Source organism: Mangifera indica, chromosome 11 (assembly GCF_011075055.1).
Source record: "Mangifera indica cultivar Alphonso chromosome 11, CATAS_Mindica_2.1, whole genome shotgun sequence".
Lineage (NCBI taxonomy): Eukaryota > Viridiplantae > Streptophyta > Magnoliopsida > Sapindales > Anacardiaceae > Mangifera > Mangifera indica.
Window position 1 is genome coordinate 11,887,501 of NC_058147.1, and position 18,946 is coordinate 11,906,446.

At 31.4% G+C, this 18,946-nt stretch overlaps 1 protein-coding gene across 4 annotated transcripts; it reads left to right on the plus strand.

The window, feature by feature from the left end:
- Window positions 1–16,213: 16,213 nt before the first annotated feature.
- Window positions 16,214–18,350, plus strand: LOC123229213 (pentatricopeptide repeat-containing protein At1g12300, mitochondrial-like). Of its 4 annotated transcripts, none has more exons than XM_044654864.1 (3): window positions 16,214–17,624; window positions 17,805–18,223; window positions 18,254–18,350. In XM_044654864.1, the coding sequence occupies exons 1-2, from the start codon at window positions 16,238–16,240 to the stop codon at window positions 18,182–18,184; spliced, it is 1,767 nt and encodes a 588-aa protein (XP_044510799.1). In that variant the 5' UTR covers window positions 16,214–16,237; the 3' UTR covers window positions 18,185–18,223; window positions 18,254–18,350. The 4 variants fall into 4 exon arrangements, with proteins under 4 accessions (XP_044510799.1, XP_044510798.1, XP_044510801.1 ...); XM_044654865.1 differs by having other exon boundaries at window positions 16,217–17,624; window positions 17,805–17,834; window positions 17,892–18,350; XM_044654863.1 differs by having other exon boundaries at window positions 16,216–17,624; window positions 17,805–18,350.
- The last annotated feature ends 596 nt before the right edge of the window (window positions 18,351–18,946 follow it).

An 18,946-nucleotide genomic window follows, 5' to 3' on the forward strand; every position in this document is an offset into this window, starting at 1 on the left:
GATGCATCCATAGGTTCAATAATATTAGATTTACTAGGAAAGCATGAAGATTATCGTGAAGTCCTGAATTTGCTACCATCCTTTTCAACCCAAGAACCAACAGGATGTTGATTGTTGAGTAAGTGCATTTTCCAGGGGAGTATAGCTTATCAAGAGAGCCCTGGCAAACGTTAAAGTTTCCGTGTAAAGGTGTGTGCCAACATTGTAGTGGTGATTGTATTTATGTGAATCCATTAATGAAGAAGTCATATAATTGAAGTTATAAATTTTGTCTTCATCTCTGTTGATTTGGCTTGACTACCAAGTTGCTGTATTAGTATACATCTTTGTTTCTGACAGTTGCCTATTTTTGTTTTCAAACGAAAATACTGACAAAGATGCTCGTAAGGTTGTAGATGGTTTAGCACCTAAGGCCACTGATCAAAATGATGCTATTGAGAAATGGTATGAACATGAATGTCTCATCTGTGTACTCTTAGTGCTTACTTGTAATATACTTCGATGATGATGCTGCCTTCCTAGTAGAAGGGAATCTCTCTTGTGATCCATCACTAGAGGGTCCTTGAGAGGTTTCAATACATTTACTTCTCAATTTATTGTTTACGTGGAGTAATTATTCTTAATAGTAACTGCCAAACAAGTACATGAAAATTCAAGTCTGGTTAGTGATTAAGAGAGTTGTGGTGCTTTTTGGATATTCTATATGGCAACCAAATTCTTCTGATTAATTTGGCGATTTTCTTCTGCATCCTTTGATTTCTTTGCTCTTTTTGCTACCTAAGTTCAGTTATTTCAAAAATGGGCTTTTAAAGTTTGCTAGCAGAATGGAGTTTCAAATTGCGAGTGGAAGACTACTGCTATCACACAACACAAATTAGCCTTCCGCTTTAATTCATGCACTGATAATTGGGCTTGTCTTTGAGGCTTGTGCCAAAATTAGAGTCTCTCTTCTCAGCATCATCAACAATTTGACAAAGTATACTAGCAAAGTAGCAAGGTTAAATTAGAATCCATCCACTTAAATCACATGATACTCAATAACCCTAAAATACAATAGAAAATAAAAGAGAAAGAAGAGAATAACAAATCGTTATTAAAATGTATATAACACCTAAAAGTAACATAATCCAAATAAACCTATAAAAAAAAAAGAAAGGGTAAACCAATTAAATTTGCATTAAATAGTATTCCTTTCATGAAGAGCAATATTATACTGACATAATTTTTATATATCATTAAATAGTATTATTGTTTAGATAATCACAAAATTATCTTTGTGAATCAATAACTACGCAAGATATGCATCAGTCATATTTTTCTGATATGGTTACACAGTAATAACATCCATAGTCATATTTTTTCTGATATCTACTTCTAATTTTTGTCCCTATAATTCCAACACTTCTAAACTACTTGTAATTTATTCTGGCCTTGTGTGGGAATAAACTTTTTGGCCTTTTAATTAATATGCCCTTGAAAATTGTAGGTGTTCTTTATAATGAATAAAAATCAAAACTATATTTACTCTAAGTTGAAATTTAGGCAATGCTTTAATTTTTTTGTTTATGTGGCTGAAATTTTGAGCGAAGCATGATTCTTTGTTAAATATTTCGGAATCAATATAACTTTTTTTTAATTTTCTTACTCTCAATTCCTTTTTAATTTTATACATTGAAAACTTACTACAAATTTGCGTGATTACAATAAATTAAATTAAATTAGATGATTGTTTGTTTTATTTTCCTTAAAAAACTGAGAAAAGAAAATATTATTTATTGTTAAAATATATTATTTCGGCTAGAATATATTTAAATAGATTTCGAATATATTATTTTATATATTAGAATATATTCTAAATATATTATTTCCTAAGTTAACAGATATTCTAAATATATGTTTTCCATTTTTATATTATTGTATATTAATTATCTTTATTTGTATTTCCTTATATAAAATTTATGATAGATAGTTTAATATACAAAAAAATTTATGTATTATTCAGATAGTTTAATATACAAAAAAATACAATTTATTCATATTTTTAGATGGTATCAAAGACAAGCATCCTTCTGGCATTTTAGTTAAGCTCACTTATGTCATCATTTCCACATATATGGAAAGTGAAAAAATGAGTTTATTACTTTGGACACACTTATGCCTTCACCTATGTAGAAAGTGGAAATATGAGTTTTAGTTTGGGCACGCTCATGCCGTCATTTGTGTAAAAAGTAGAAAGATGAGTTTATTAGGTTCTCTCATGCCTTCACCTAAGTGGAAAGTGAAAAGATGAGTTTGCAAACATAAAAGTTGAGTTTGCAAACTCAATTAAGCAACATCACGTTTGCAAACTCATCTTTTCACTTTCCATATAGGTGAAGGCGTGAGTCTAATAAACTCATTTTTTCACTTTCTACGCAGATGAAAGCGTAACAATATTTGAATTGAAAACTCATCTTTTCACTTTCTACATAAGTGAAAGTGTGAACGTACCCAAACTAATGAACTCATCTTTTCACTTTTTTCATATGTGAAAGCAAGGGCGTGAGGAAGCCTAACTAAAATATATATTATTTTCTATTTTATTTGCTTACTTAAGTTTGAGGGGTGTGTTGAAATATATTTCAAATATATTATTTCAGTTATAATATATTTGAATAGATTTCGAATATATTATTTTCTATATTAGAATATAATCCAAATATTTTATTTCCTAAGTTAGCAAATATTCTAAATATATATTTTCCCTTTTTACATTATTGTATATTAATTATATTAATTATATTTCTTTATATAAGATTTATGATAGGTATACACTTATGTATTATTAAGATATTTTAATATTCTAATATACAATTAATTCATATTGTAACATTTATAATAAATTAAATTAGATAATTTTGGCTTGTTTCTTCTTGTAAGTTGCAGTTTAAATTTGTTTAAGGATGTGTTACTAAAAATATTTTCAACAATTAATTCTTCTATATATTTTTAAAATTTTTTGAATTTTAACCGTGTTTAGTGTCAATACCATTTCAAGGTCAATGTACGAAGATTGAAAATACACATTATTGTTTTAGTAATTAAACATGAAAAATAATATGTATAAAAACAAATTTTCATATCTTATTTTTATAATCTAATATAACAATATGTGATTAGATAATGTTAAAATAAGATAAAAAAATAAGCAATCATATTATTCAATTACAAATTGTTACATCAGTTTATAAAAATAAGTTGATAATATTTGTTTGTACATGTAGCTTTATTCATTAAATATATTGTTATTTGTAAATATGCAAAGTGAAGTGTTTGTTAATGTATGTGATGAGAAAATTTTAATTCTTGATCAGCAGTGACATAGTTTTTGAACTAAATGGGGAAGAAGAATGAAGCAAAATGGGCATGCCTATACATAAAAGCAAGAATCAAAACATGAAAAGAAACATACATGAGAAGGTTAGAAGATTACCTACTCCTTTGCTTTAGATGTAGGATAATGGAAGGAGTCTCTCACTTTAAAAAATCTCAAAAACGTTGCACCTCCAAGCCAAAAACACCCCAGAAGGGAAAGGAATGTTGTTTTTGTGATAGAAAGTTTGTTTCAAACGAGCTTAGTTCATCTAAGAAAAACTAATGAGCCATTTTTATGTTGGTGGCTAATTAACAATAATGAAATTATTAATCGGTCCTTTAAATTTTTAATTTAAACTACAATCATGCATGCATATCAATTATATATCTTAGCTACCCCAATTTTGCTTCACAAACATTTTAACTTTTAAAATGTTACTTTTGTACCTATGTAACACTTTATATGATACTAATGTTAAGTATCCTTCGAAAGGTGTTAGCCAATCTCAGATAATATACTTCTTACTCTCAAAAGCTTGGTTTATTAGTATGACCCTTTTGGTTCACTATAACATAATCATGAGTCGTTTTTTGAACAATCTGAAATACATATGAAAACTCAACGATTATGATAAACATTTAACAATGTGTCATAGCCCCTAAACTACGATGAAAAAACACTTTATTGAACCTAATACCATCAATCGCACAATTCATGTAGATAAGATCTTTCCATCATCTAATCTTGATCAATTTCGGGCTCATGATTCGTCAAAGTCCTAATTTCAATTCTATACAAATCATTAATTGATATGTTCAAAACACTTCATCACAAATATCTTTCGTATAACTTATATTATACTCTGGCTAGAGATTTTGATTTCAAATATTTATCGACATTTTTTTCGGAACTCAAATATGGGTCAAATCAACAGATATCCTAAACCTAATATTTTTCGAGTCAATGGATTCTATCTTTATCATCATTCGTCTTCACATACAAACAACACATAACCAACATGGCCTTTCATCTTGAAACTATTAGTTTGAGTATTCATGAGCATGAGCTTACCTTTCATATTAAGAAGCAAGTTACCAACCTTATTTCAAATCATATTGACAACAACCTAATATAGGTATTCCAATGTTTAGTTATGTCAGATTGGAACTCGGTCTTTTGAGTTGCATATTCTAATGTACCTATGATTTTGAACCAAGTTGAAGCAAAGTTGGGTCTTAAACCTTAGAAAGCTACACGTGACTATAGAGTGTGCTCACTAAGTATAGTAACATGTCAAGTATGATTCTAAAGTTTGTCTTGGATGAATGAAGGAAACAATCTACTAGAATTAAGTTAAAGACAACAAAAGAAAGGTTGGAATGGGGAGTGCCTTTCGAGATTGGCGTTGGTAGTATTGAGACCATGGTCTCTCATAGTTTAGGGTGGATGTGATGTGAGCTAGTTTGAGTTTGGATTGTTGTTCTACCCAAGATTGATATCTCACTAGTATAGTGACACATTATCTCACCATGTGGATGATTCTTCTTCTTCAATGGCTTTTTATGTTCCTTTTCGGTATTGATTCTTTTTCTTCTTTGATGACTTTTTTTTTTGGCGTCACTTGATCATGAGTTGACCATTCTAGATGCAAGTTGAGCACAAGTCATCCACCCTTCTCCATAGTGTTTGCATTGCTTAAGCCTCCATAGGCTTGATATACTTTGCATTATTTTCTTTTTTATTTTAATTTTTTAAATAGTGTAATTTGTTTGTGTCTTTTATGTTGACTCAATGAGTCATTATGCTCTTATTTTGATGATAACAAACCAATATGTCCCTAAACATATTAACTAATGATTTTACTTGAATGTGAGCTTAGATTGCAAGAATTTATCAAATGCACTTGAAGGAGTTTCAAGATGGAAATGAAAGAGAAGACTCAAGTGAAGAATTCTTGAAGATTTGAAGTAAACTCAAGTTTAGGTAGACATGTTTGTAATTTGGAGCATTCGCTTTGATTAGAATATTTATTTGCATGGGATAGCTCACTTGAAAACTCATTTTCATATCTTTCACTTTTTTGGTTAAAATGTCATTTTTCAAACTTATTGGGTTAAGCCAATTTTTTCACTAAAGTTTATTAATTCATTTAAAATGATGAAGTTTTGTGAACTACATTTTCATATCTTAAAGTTGGTTTTGAAAGAATTTTCAAAAATGGGTTAAATTGTCACTTTTCAAAGTTTTATGGGTCAAATTATGATTTTTGAAATTTTAAGGGGTAAAATGTAATAAAATTTGGTCTACCGAATTTGACAGTCCGAATCAGCTTCCGAATTGTCCAGAAACCATGTATTTTGGCTTCCAGAAATTTGATCAACCAAATTTTGGTTTGAATTTTTCCAACGGCTAGTGCCACGTCACATCCGATTGACCGAATTACATCCGGTCGATCGAATTATATGTTTTCTGGAAAACTAAAACGGCTATCTTTGTGCACAATGGTAACTTTCCTCATTTTCTCCTATATAAACCCAATCAAATTCATTCGAAAAGAACTTTTGCCACAAAAAACTTTCATATATTTGAGAGCAAATTAGTTTTGAGTTATTCACTTGCAAATTCTTTTCTCTAATCAAAACCCTTGCTCATACAATTTGTAATTTCATTTGCATTGGGTTGTACTAAGCTTCAACTTTTATATACACTATTTGAGAGAGATCATATTTCAATTTCGTACTAAAATTCATGCTATAAAAGAGTGAGGTTCACTCTTGGAGGGATTAGAAAATCTCTAGTGAGAGAAATTGAGTTTCAACATTTGTAAAGGTTAATAGCACCTTGGAAGCTATTTTGGTTGTGAAGAAAAGCTTGGTTGAGGTTTTGGTCAACCAAAGATTAGTGGAATACTCTAAGGGAGAAAGTTTGGAGGAGTGGACGTAGGCCGGGTTGAGCCGAACCACTATACATCGCGTGTTTGATTTTCTCTTCCTTTAAACTCATACTTTATGTTATGTTATTTTGATTGTGTTGGTTATTTGAAATATTTTAGTTATTCTCACAAATTGGATTAAAAATAGGCAATATTAATTGATTTGAATAAATTGTTCTAATTCTCTAATTAGGTAAAGATTGTTTTAAATTGCCTAATTCACCCCTCCTCTTAGGCCATTCGATCCTACAATTGGTATCAGGGCTTGGTTGCTTATTCTCATAAACTTAACCGTTTAGAGCAATGGCCGTGAACCTAGGAAAATCTCATATCGTTAGTGAAGGGCTTGCCCCTAATAGACCGCCATTGTTTGATGGCATCGGATATGCCCATTGGAAAAATCGTATGTCGATTTTTCTTCAAAGTGATTATGAATTGTGGGATGTAGTGTAAGATGGACATTTTGTTCTTATGAAAGAAGTAGATGGAAAACAAGTGCCTAAAACTAGGGAAGAAATGACCCCTTAAGATAAGAAGAAAATTGCCATTAATGCTAGAGCTATGAATGTGTTATATTATGCATTAAATGAATATAACTTTAGCAAGGTACAAGCTTGTACCTCGGCTAAAGAAATTTGGGAATTATTGATGGTGTCAAATGAGGGGACTTCACAAGTCAAGGAGACTAAAATTAGCATGCTCACACACTCATACGAGTTGTTTAAGATGAATGAAAATGAAACTATTAGTGACATGTTTGATAGATTTATTGCTATTGTGAATGAATTGAAAAATCTTCGTAAAGTTTATACTAACCAAGAAAATGTCAAGAAACTTCTTAGGTGTTTGCCTCTATCTTGGGATCCCAAAGTGACAACAATCGAAGAAGCAAAAGATGTCAAGACTCTACCTCTTGAAGAGTTTTTAGGTTCACTTCTCACTCATGAGCTTACTATGAAGCAATGACAAATTGAAGAAGTGGAGAAGAAGAAAAAGAGTATCGCCTTCAAATCATCCATCAAGAGAATGAAAAGTTCCTAGAAGAGGAAGAGGAGACATCAAATGATAAAGATGAAGATATTGCACTCTTGACTAGAAAGATTGGAAAGCTTCTGAGGAATAGAAAACTAAGAAGAAATGGAGACTTTATAAAAATGGATGCTTCTAAAGGTAAAAAGGGAGAAAGACAAAGGAGAGAACAAGTTGTGTGCTATGAATGCAAGAAGCCGGGACACATCAAATATGATTGCCCTCTCCTCAAAATTGGTAGATCGAAAAAGAAAGCAATGAAGGCTACGTGGGATGATAGAGATGAAAGTGAATCCGAAAAGGAGGATAACAAAATGGCCAGCATGTGTTTCATGGCAATTACAAATAATGAGGAACCGAAAAATAAAAGGAAGAAAAGCAAATGGTTCCTCGATAGTGCTTGCTTAAGACACATGACCGGAGATATTTCACTTTTCTCGACAATAAGCAAGAAAAATGGAGGACATGTCACCTTTGGAGACAATGCGAAGGGTAAAATAATTGGCATTAGAGATATTGGTAACAACTCATATATTATCATTGAAAATGTTCTTTTGGTAGATCGTCTTAAGCATAATCTCCTTAGCATTAGTCAACTATGTGATAAAGGATTTAAAGTCATTTTTGAGCCAAATAGTTGCACTATAGAAAATATGAATGATGGAAAAAGAAGTTGTGTAAGAAATAGAGATGGAAATGTTTACACTATAGATGTAGAAAATGCATCTCATGAAAATCTATGTTTCTCCGTATTGTATGAAAATAGTTGGTTGTGGCATAGAAGATTAAGTCATGCTAGCATGGACTTGATTTCAAAAATCTCCAAGAAAGAGCTTGTAAAAGGTCTTCCAAAAATAGATTTTATTAAAGATAAAATTTGTAATGCATGTCAATTTGGTAAACAAACAAAAAATTCTTTTAAAAGTAAAACTCATATTTCTACATCTAGACCTTTACAACTTCTTCATATTGATCTTTTTGGTCCTTTAAGAACCACAAGCCTAAGTGAAAAACATTATGCTTTTGTTATTGTTGATGATTTTTCAAGATTCACTTGGGTACTTTTTCTTGCATCAAAAGATGAAGCCCTTCATGCATTTTCAAAATTTGTCAAGAAAATACAAAAAGAAAAAGAAATGCATATTTCTTGCATTAGAAGTGATCATGAGAGAGAATTTAAAAATCATTCATTCGAAAACTTTTGTGATGAGCATGGTATTGAACATCAATTCTCTTGTCCTAGAACCCCCAACAAAATGGTGTTGTTGAAAGAAAGATTAGGACAATTCAAGAGATGGCTAGAACCATGTTAAATGAAAAAACTTTACTTCAATATTTTTGGGTGGAAGTCGTAAACACTGCATGTTATGTTTTAAATCGTGTTTTAATAAAACCATCTTTAGATAAAACTCCATATGAACTTTGGAAAAACAAAAAACCAAATATTGGTTATTTTAAAGTTTTTGGATACAAATGCTTTATTTTGAACACAAAAGAAAACTTAGGAAAATTTGATTCAAAATCAGACATTGGCATTTTTCTTGGATATTCATCATCTAGCAAAGCATATAGAGTGTTTAACAAAAGGACACTAATAGTTGAGGAATCCATGCATGTTATTTTTTATGAATATAATCCTTTAACTAGTGTGCAAGTTGATATTAATGATGATCAAGTTAAAAATGGAGACCAAACGGAAATTCATGATTCACCAAATGATGATAAGGATGAAGCAAACCAAGAGCTAAAACATGAAAAAGATAAAGATAAAGATCTTCCTAAGGCTTGGAGGTATGCAAATGCTCATCCTAAAGAATTAATTATTGGTGAGGAAAATCAAGGTGTTAAAACTAGATCATCTTTTAATCTTTGTAATAATTTAGCATTTCTTTCACAATTTGAACCAAAAAGATTTCATGATGCATTAAATGATGAATTTTGGATTTTAGCCATGCAAGAGGAACTAAATCAATTCGAAAGAAACAATGTTTGGGAACTAGTCCCTCGTCCGGATTATCAATCCGTTATTGACACAAAACGGGTTTTTAGAAACAAAATGGATGAATCCGGAGTGGTTGTTAGAAATAAAGCTAGATTAGTGGCTCAAGGCTACAACCAAGAGGAGGGAATAGATTTTGAAGAAACTTTTGCACCGGTAGCTAGACTAGAATCCATTAGGATGCTTTTGGCATTTGCATGTTCTAAAAATTTTATTTTATATCAAATGGATTTCAAAAATGCTTTTTTAAATGGATTTATCATGGAGGAAGTTTATGTTGAACAACCTCCCGGGTTTGAAAGTCATGATTTTCCAAACCATGTTTTTAAACTTCAAAAAACTCTTTATGATTTAAAACAAGCACCCCGAGCATGGTATGAACGTTTGAGTAAATTCTTGTTTGAAAAAGATTTTTGCATTAGAAAAGTAGATACTACATTGTTTATTAAGAGAAAAGAAAATGATATACTTTTGGTTCAAATTTATGTTGATGATATCATCTTTGGATATACTAATGTCTCCTTGTGTGAAGAATTTTCTAACCTCATGAGCAAAGAATTTGAAATGAGCATGATGGGAGAACTCAAGTATTTTCTCGGACTTAATATCAAGCAAAGCAAAGAGGGTATCTTTATCAACCAATCTTCATACATCAAGGACTTATTAAAGAAGTTTGGCATGGAAGGACTAAAAGCTTCAAGCACACCAATGAGTTCAACTATCAAGCTCACCAAAGATGAGAGTGGGCCAAATGTTGATGTTAAAATGTATAGAGGTATGATTGGCTCTCTTTTATATTTAACTGCTAGTAGACCCGATATTATGTTTAGTGTGTGCTTGTGTGCTCGATTCCAATCATGTCCCAAGGAATCTCATTTAAAAACCCTTAAAAAAATCTTCAAATATTTACATGGTACTAGATTTTTAGGGTTGTGGTATCCTAGAGAAACGTCTTTTGACCTAGTGAGCTATTTGGATGCCAACTTTGCCAGAAGCCAAGTCGATAGAAAAAGTACTAGTGGTACTTGTCATTTTCTAGGTCATGCATTAGTTTCATGGTTTTCAAGAAAACAAAACTCCGTAGCTTTATTAACCGCGGAAGCGGAATATATTGTCGCCGATAGTTATTGTGCTCAAGCCTTGTGGATGCAACAAACTCTTAGAGATTATAGAGTTAGCCTATCTAAAACTCCAATCTTGTGTGACAACACAAATGCTATTAGCTTATCCAAAAATCTCATTCAACACTCTCGAACCAAACATATAGAAATTAGATATCATTTTATTCGAGACCATGTTCAAAAGGGTGATATTTGTCTTGACTTTGTATCCACTGAAAATCAACTTGCGAATATTTTTACAAAACCTCTTGGGGAAGAACATTTTTGCAAAATTAGAGGTGAACTTGGGATCATGGAATCACCATATTAGCATTTGCACTTACATATCATTGTGGTTATGGTGTTTTGGATTAATTGAGAATGTCAATATATGTTTTATGCATCATTTCATGTTTGACCATCCTTGATAGTTTTCTTGTACCAATTATTCTTGCATTGACTTTTAATGTGTTTGATTTAATTTTCCTCATATTTAGCATTAAATTTCATTGTACTTTATGTTATTGAGTCAAAATTGTATAGTTGGATCATTTTGGCTTGTTTATACTCAATATGGGACAACAAAGTGCATAAAATATATACCAGAATTTTGGAGAATTCGGCTGACGAATTGGAAAATTCGATCGACCTAATTTGTCAAAATTCGGTCGACCGTTTTCTACAGTGTTCTGCAATGTATAAAGGCAAATGTTTCTCCACCTTTTTACATCATGTTTCTTCAACTTTTTTTTATCAAATTGGTTCCCAACATTTTTTCTACACTTTCTAGCCAAAATTCTTTTTCAAAAACATCATAATTCACCTAAAATTTCAACAAAATTTCCAAAAATTATAAACCCTAAAAATTTGATTTTTGCTCAAATTCATCCAAATTTTTGTTATTTTATATAAAACACACATTTATCCCTTCTAGTATCATTCTAATATTTCCTAAATAGCAATTTTTGAAATTAAGTCTTTAATCAAAAACCCCTAATTTTATCATCCAAAATTCGGTTTTTGTTTTAAAATACCTCTTTTGGTTATCCTTTTTTTTTTTTTTGGATTTCAATTATACTATTGGATTTCTCTCACCATTTTTAACTTGGGTGTGTATTCAAATTTCAAATGTGTGAATGTTCATGTAGATTTACACTTTTGCCCTTGTACATACATTCGAAGCCATGGTGCATTTCATCACATTTTATTGCATTCAGTATGGCATTTATACTTCTTCTTCTCTATTTTCCATTTCGAACTTACTTTTGTGCTTCATTTTATTTAAGTTGATAATTATGTGATTAGTTTGTGCATAGTTAAGCATTTGTTCACTTATGTGATATTTGTGCATTTTACATGAACTTACACTTTATATTGTCTAAGCATTAGTACTCTTACTTGGATGATTATGATTGTTTGGATTTTTTTTATTGGTTTAGCCTTGATAATCATATCTTTTATGTATGTGTTAAGGTATTTTAGTTTTCCTTTACCTTATTGGATATATACCTTGCATTTTTCTTTTTTATAATGACAAAGGGGGAGAAATTATACATGTTATATTCTATATTTGATTACGGATACATTTGATTATGAATATGGATGTGATATTTAATGTCTATGGATTTTCCAAATGCTTTGATGTTTTATCTTGTTTGAATTGTTAATGCTCTTATTTTGATGCTCATACTTATTTAGACATTCTATTCATGCACTAAGCCTTAATGTTTATTATTGGCCATTTTGGTAATCATTTTTATACATTGTTCATAAATGATAGTCTTCTTTTGTCTCCTTGATTATATCATTTTATCTATTGCCTTATTCTTTTTGATAATGACAAAGGGGGAGAAAAGTTTGATTGACGATTGCTACTTTCATTTCATTGATGTTATGGATATTGTGGATATTTTGATGAAGATATATGTTGTGGATATTATGGATATTTTGATGAGGATATATGTGATTGATGAGATTAATGTTAAACATATTATTATTTGCATATATTCAGGGGGAGGAAACTTGATTTTTTAAGGCGAACTCTTGCAAATTTTTTTTAAAAAATCAAGTGTTTCTTAACTTCAAGGAAGTACATTCATTGATATATTTTATAAAATTCCTTGAAGTGCATATGTGTTTGTCATCATAAAAAAGGGGGAGATTGTTGACTCAATGAGTCATTATGCTCTTATTTTGATGATAACAAACTAATATGTTCTTAAACATATTAACTAATGATTTTACTTGAGTGTGAGCTTAAATTGCAAGAATTTATCGAATGGACTTGAAGGAGTTTCAAGATGGAAATGAAAGACAAGACTTAAGTGAAGAATTTTTGAAGATTTGAAGTAAACTCAAGTTTAGGTAGACATGTTTGTAATTTGGAGCATTCGCTTTGATTAGAATATTTATTTGCATGGGATACCTCACTTGAAAATTCATTTTCATATCTTTCACTTTTTGGGTTAAAATGTCATTTTTCAAACTTATTGGGTTAAGCCAATTTTTTCACTAAAAGTTATTAATTCATTTAAAATGATGAAGTTTTGTGAACTACAATTTCATATCTTAAAGTTGGTTTTGAAAGAATTTTCAAAAATGGGTTAAATTGTCACTTTTCAAAGTTTTAGGGGTCAAATATGATTTTTGAAAATTTAGGGGGTAAAAATAATAAAATTCGGTCAACTGAATTTGACCGACCGAATCAGCTTATGAATTGTCTAGAAGCCATGTATTTTGGCTTCCAAAAATTCGGTCAACCAAATTAAATTCGGTCGACCAAATTTTGGTTTGAATTTTTCCAACGGCTAGTGCCACGTAAGCTCCACGAAAGTGCCACGTCACATCCGATTGACCGAATTACATCCGGTCAACCAAATTGTGCATTTTCTGGAAAACTAAAACGGCTATCTTTCTGCACAACAGTAACTTTCCTCATTTTCCCTTATATAAACCCAATCAAATTCATTCGAAAAGAACTTTTGCCACCAAAAACTTTCATATATTTGAGAGCAAATTAGTTTTGAGCTATTCACTTGCAAATTCTTTTCTTTAATCAAAACCCTTGCTCATACAATTTGTAATTTCATTTGCATTGGGTTGTACTAAACTTCAACTTTCATATACACTCTTTGAGAGAGATCATATTTCAATTTCGTACTAAAATTCATGCTATAAAAGAGTGAGGTTCACTCTTGGAGGGATTAGAAAATCTCTAGTGAGAGAAATTGAGTTTCAACATTTGTAAAGGTTAATAGCACCTTGGAAGCTATTTTGGTTGTGAAGAAAAGCTTGGTTGAGGTTTTGGTCAACCAAGGATTAGTAGAATACTCCAAGGGAGAAAGCTTGGAGGAGTGGACGTAGGCCGGGTTGAGCTGAACCACTATACATCGCGTGATTGATTTTCTCTTCCCTTAAACTCATACTTTATGTTATGTTATTTTGATTGTGTTGGTTATTTGAAATATTTTAGTTATTCTCACAAATTGGATTAGAAATAGATAATATTAATTGATTTGAATAAATTATGCTAACTCTCTAATAAGGTAAAGATTGTTTTAAATTACCGAATTCACCCCCCCTCCCCCCCCTCTTAGGCCATTCGATCCTACATTTTAATTAAAGGAAAAAGTGCTAAAGCGTGTTTAAGAGGGAAAAAAACAAAGTATGACTTGTAAATTGTAGGTGTTTTTTATAATGAATAAAAATCAAAATTATATTTCCTCAAAGATGAAATTCATGCAATGCTTTAATTTTCTTATCTACGTGGCAGAAAATTTAAGAAAAGTATGATTATTTGTTAACAAGTGTGCTTACCAATTACCATTAAATATTTGAGAATCGATAAACTTTTTTTAACTTTCTTTTTCTCAATTATTTATATTTACACATTGAAAATTTATTAGAAGTTTGCATGATTACATTAAAGGTTGTCTCACTTTCTTTGTTTTGTTTCCCTTAAGAAATCGAGAGAAAGTAAAATATTATTCATAATAAATTAAAGGCCAAAAGACTTATTCCCACCTAAGATTTAGTCCATCCTCAAACTCTCACTCACAATGTTTTAAAAATTCAAATGCTCATTCATCATTCAACTTCTATTAAATTTTTCTATTAGAGTTATGAGGTTAAAATATAATTAATCAATAATATAATTTTTATGAAGGACGACCTTTTATCATCCAGATCTGGACAATGAAGCATCATCCAGATCTATAAGAAGAGACGAAGGATGACAAAGCATCATCTTTCGTCATGTCTAGACAATGAGACGAAGGACGATGAAGCATCGTCCTTCGTCTCTTCTTACAGATCTAAACAACGCTTCGTCGTTCAAATCTGGACAATGAAGGGTCGTTTTTCATTATCCTTTGTAGCCAAAGAAGACCTACACTTCTTCTTGATCTCCAGTCGGTTTCCTGAGCCACTAGAGATTAAACCTCAAAAGAGGGAAAAGTGAATTTTTTAAAGTTTAATCATGGGAGTAAATGTGAGTTTTTTAAATTGAGGGTGGAATGATATAAAGTTTTTAGGTTTTAGGATTTATGGATAAAATAACGATTTGACCCCTGCCTCTAATTAAAAATTTAGATTATAGTTAGCCTATGAATAACTATTTGGATTTTATATCTGCCATGAATATGATTTTGAATTTCGACTAAGACTTTGGTGGAAAATTATCCTTTTCCTGATTGAATAATGTTGAAATAAAATAAAAAATAAACAATTTAATCATTTAATCACATAACATCACATCATTATATATAAATAAATTAATAAAATTATTTATATATATAGTTTTATTTATTAAATATAGGGAAAAGTACAATTTTCCACCCAAGTTTCAGTCCAAATTCAAAATTATATCCACAACAGATGAAAAACTTAAACATTCACTCATGGGCTAACTATCGTCCAAATTTTTACTTAGAAGTAAGGGTAAAATCATTTTTTTACCCATAAACCCTAAAATCTAAAAAATTTATATCATTTACACCCCTTAGTTTAGAAAACTCACATTCACCCGTCATGATTAAACTTTGAAAAATTTACTTTTTTCCCCCTTTCCAGGTTTCATTTTCGGTGGCTTAGGGAACTAGAAGATGATGGGAAGAAACGAAAGTTTTCTTTGACAAAGGATGACTCTCGTCATCCAGAATGGGAAGACTCAAAAAGAAGGATGATGTTTTATCATTGAGTCTAGATGACTGTACTTCATCGTCCTTCATAGTCAGATCTGGAAGAAAGATGAAAAACATCGATCGTCAATTAGAATGATGGTGGCTGGGGAAGGAAACAAACCTTAGAGGTGAAATTTAAACTTTTCAAACTTTGAAGATGGATTGAAATGTTAGTTTTTAAAACCTGGGGGAAAAATAATATCAATTTCAAAGTTTTAAGATTTATAGGTAAAATAACGATTTTACCCCTGTCCTTAACTGAAAATTTAGAAGGTAGTTAGTTCATGGGTGGGTGTTTGGGTTTTCTATGTGTCATAGGTATGATTTTGAGATTAGACTAAAAGTTATCTTATCTTATATTTTGTTGTGATATTTATGTATCAAAATTAAAGTTGAACAAGAACAAATAGTGTCGGTGTATGTGTTTATAATTTTTAACTTTTAATCAGTTAGTTCTTCTGTTTTAAATATGCAAATTTGTACAGCTGCTCAAAGTGAAATTTGAAGAGAAACTATATATTGAAAAAGAAATGTTTGACAGTAAAATGTCTTATAGATGTAGTTCATGCTTTGATAAACCCGAATCGACCTGATTTGTTTCAAAAAAAAAATTTAGGGTTTTTTTTCTAATATCCTCTGAAAATGTTTCTTAAAACTTCACTTGTTTCTTCAAAATCATCTTTCAATGTTAGATTTTCATCTTCATCTATTCTTTCTTCAGTTTCCCAAAATCAACACACAAAATCACCACCCAAACACTTCTCCACTCTTAAGCACCATTCTCAACTTTATAATTTCCTTCGTGTAAACCGCAGGTCAGGTAACTTTTCTCTTGATGAAGCTTTTGATTCCTTCAATTATATGATTCATATGCACCCAACTCCTGCTATGTCTTCCTTCAGTATTTTGTTTTCTGCACTTGTTAAGAAAAAACATTTTGATCAACTTCTTGTGATGTACACGAGATTCATTTCAGCTGGGTTGTTGCCGGATTTCTTTATTTTGAATAGTTTAATTGATTGCTTAAGCAAAATGGCACGCGATTCTGATGGTTTTGTAGTTCTTGGGAGTATTTTTAGGAGGGGTTTTTACCCAGACGCTTTGACTTTTAGCAATCTGATTAATGGTCTTTGTATGGCGGGCAAGATTAAGAAGGCCATTGATTTTTTCAGGAAAATGGTTTCGGTTGGTTGTAGACCGGATGTGGTTACAGTTGGGACTTTGATTACTGGGTTGTGTAGAACTGGTAATGTCACTGTTGCCCTTCAGTTGTTTGAAGAAATGAATAACGGGAATGGTGAATTTGGTGTCATTTGTAAGCCTAATATTGTTTGCTATACTACAATTATTGATGGTCTTTGCAAATGTGGGTTAGTAGACAAGGCAAAGAAACTGTTTTCAGAAATGAAGACCAAGGGCATTAATCCAAACGTGATTACTTACAACACTCTAATTTATGGTTTGTGTAATACATCTAATTGGGAGGAGGCTAAAACTTTGTTTATAGAGATGTTGGAGGAAGGTGTAAAACCTAATGTGGTGACATTTAGCGTGGTAATTGATAAGCTCTGTATCAATGGAAAGATGGACGAAGCCAATGGGTTGTTCCAACTAATGATTAATAGAGGTGTTTGTCCCAACACAATAACTTATAGCACACTTTTGAGAGGTTTTTGCTTGGCAGGTCAAATTGATGATGCTAGAAGGCTATTTGATTCCATGGCAAGTATGGGGTGTAAGCCTGATGTTTTTAGCTACAGTATTTTGATGGATGGTTTATGCTTGACAAATAAAATTGATGATGCCAAGGAACTTTTAGCCTCAATGTTGAGAATGGGATGCACACCTAATGTAGTTAGCTATAATACTCTGATCAATTGGTATTGCAAGAATAAAAAAATTGATGAAGCCTTGAATCTTTATGAGGAAATGACTTCAGAGGGAGTTTGGCCAGATGTTGTTACTTATAGTACCTTGCTATCTGGGTTTTTTATGAACGGTAATGTCAGACATGCAAAAAAGCTATTTGGTAAGATGCGACTTAGTAATTTGCCTCCCAACTTATTTACATATAGTATTCTTATTGATGGTTATTGCAAAAATGGTTGTGTTTTGGAGGCTGTTGAGCTGTTCTATACTTTAATAAATCGAAACATTCAACCTAACATCACAACTTTCAATTGTCTCATTAATGGGTTGTGCAAAACAGGGAGACTCAATATTGCTTGGGAAATGTTCAACAGATTACATAGTAATGGCTTTGTTCCTAATGTTATTACATATAGCATTATAATGCATGGATTTTGTAAGGAAGGAAAGTTAGAAATGGCAAGTAAATGTTTCTCAGATATGGAGCAAAATGGTGTTGCGCCAGATTCGGTCACTTTCAATACACTTATGTCTGGTTTCTTGCAGAATAATGAGACTTTAAAAGTGGTGGAACTTCTTCACAAAATGAAAGAGAGAAATGTGAAACCAGATGCATCCATAGGTTCAATAATATTAGATTTACTGGGAAAGCACGAAGATTATCGTGAAGTCCTGAATTTGCTACCATCCTTTTCAACCCAAGAACCAACAGGATGTTGATTGTTGAGTAAGTGCATTTTCCAGGGGAGTATAGCTTATCAAGAGAGCCCTGGCAAACGTTAAAGTTTCCATGTAAAGGTGTGTGCCAACATTGTAGTGGTGATTGTATTTATGTGAATCCATTAATGAAGAAGTCATATAATTGAAGTTATAGATTTTGTCTTCATCTCCGTTGATTTGGCTTGACTACCAAGTTGCTATATTAGTATACATCTTTGTTTCTGACCGTTGCCCATTTTTGTTTTCAAAGGAAAAATGGGCTTTTAAAGTTTGCAAGCAGAATGGAGTTTCAAATTGCGAGTGGAAGACTACTGCTATCACACAACACAAATTAGCCTTCTGCTTAAATTCATGCACTGAAAATAGGGCTTGTCTTTGAGGCTTGTGTCAAAATTAGAGTCTCTCTTCTCAGCATCATCAACAATTAGATTATAAATGTACATGAGGAACTATTAATTATGGTGTCAACAACACTAGTGTGCAACAAATTATAAAGTAGTCACTAACTTTTCCCACCAAACACCAAAAAGAAAAATAAAAAGAAATTATAAAGTTCACATTTGCAAAATGATAAAAGTGCCTTCAATTATTCATATATCGACCAATAGAAAAAACTGCATTTCACACTAATTATGTTAATGGCAATCATACAAATCCCTTAAGTGTGGTGGACCACTAACTGGAGAACCATCAGAATCCCGAAAAAGTAAACTAGCAAAGTAGCAAGGTTAAATCAGAATTCATCCACTTGAATCACATGAT

Bases quoted from the DNA above. Each gene is read 5' to 3' on its own strand.
- LOC123229213 (XM_044654864.1), top strand. From the start codon at position 16,238: ATGTTTCTTAAAACTTCACTTGTTTCTTCAAAATCATCTTTCAATGTT. The intron at 17,625-17,804 runs GTAAGATGCGAC...TGTGCAAAACAG, and splicing joins ACATGCAAAAAAGCTATTTG to GGAGACTCAATATTGCTTGG.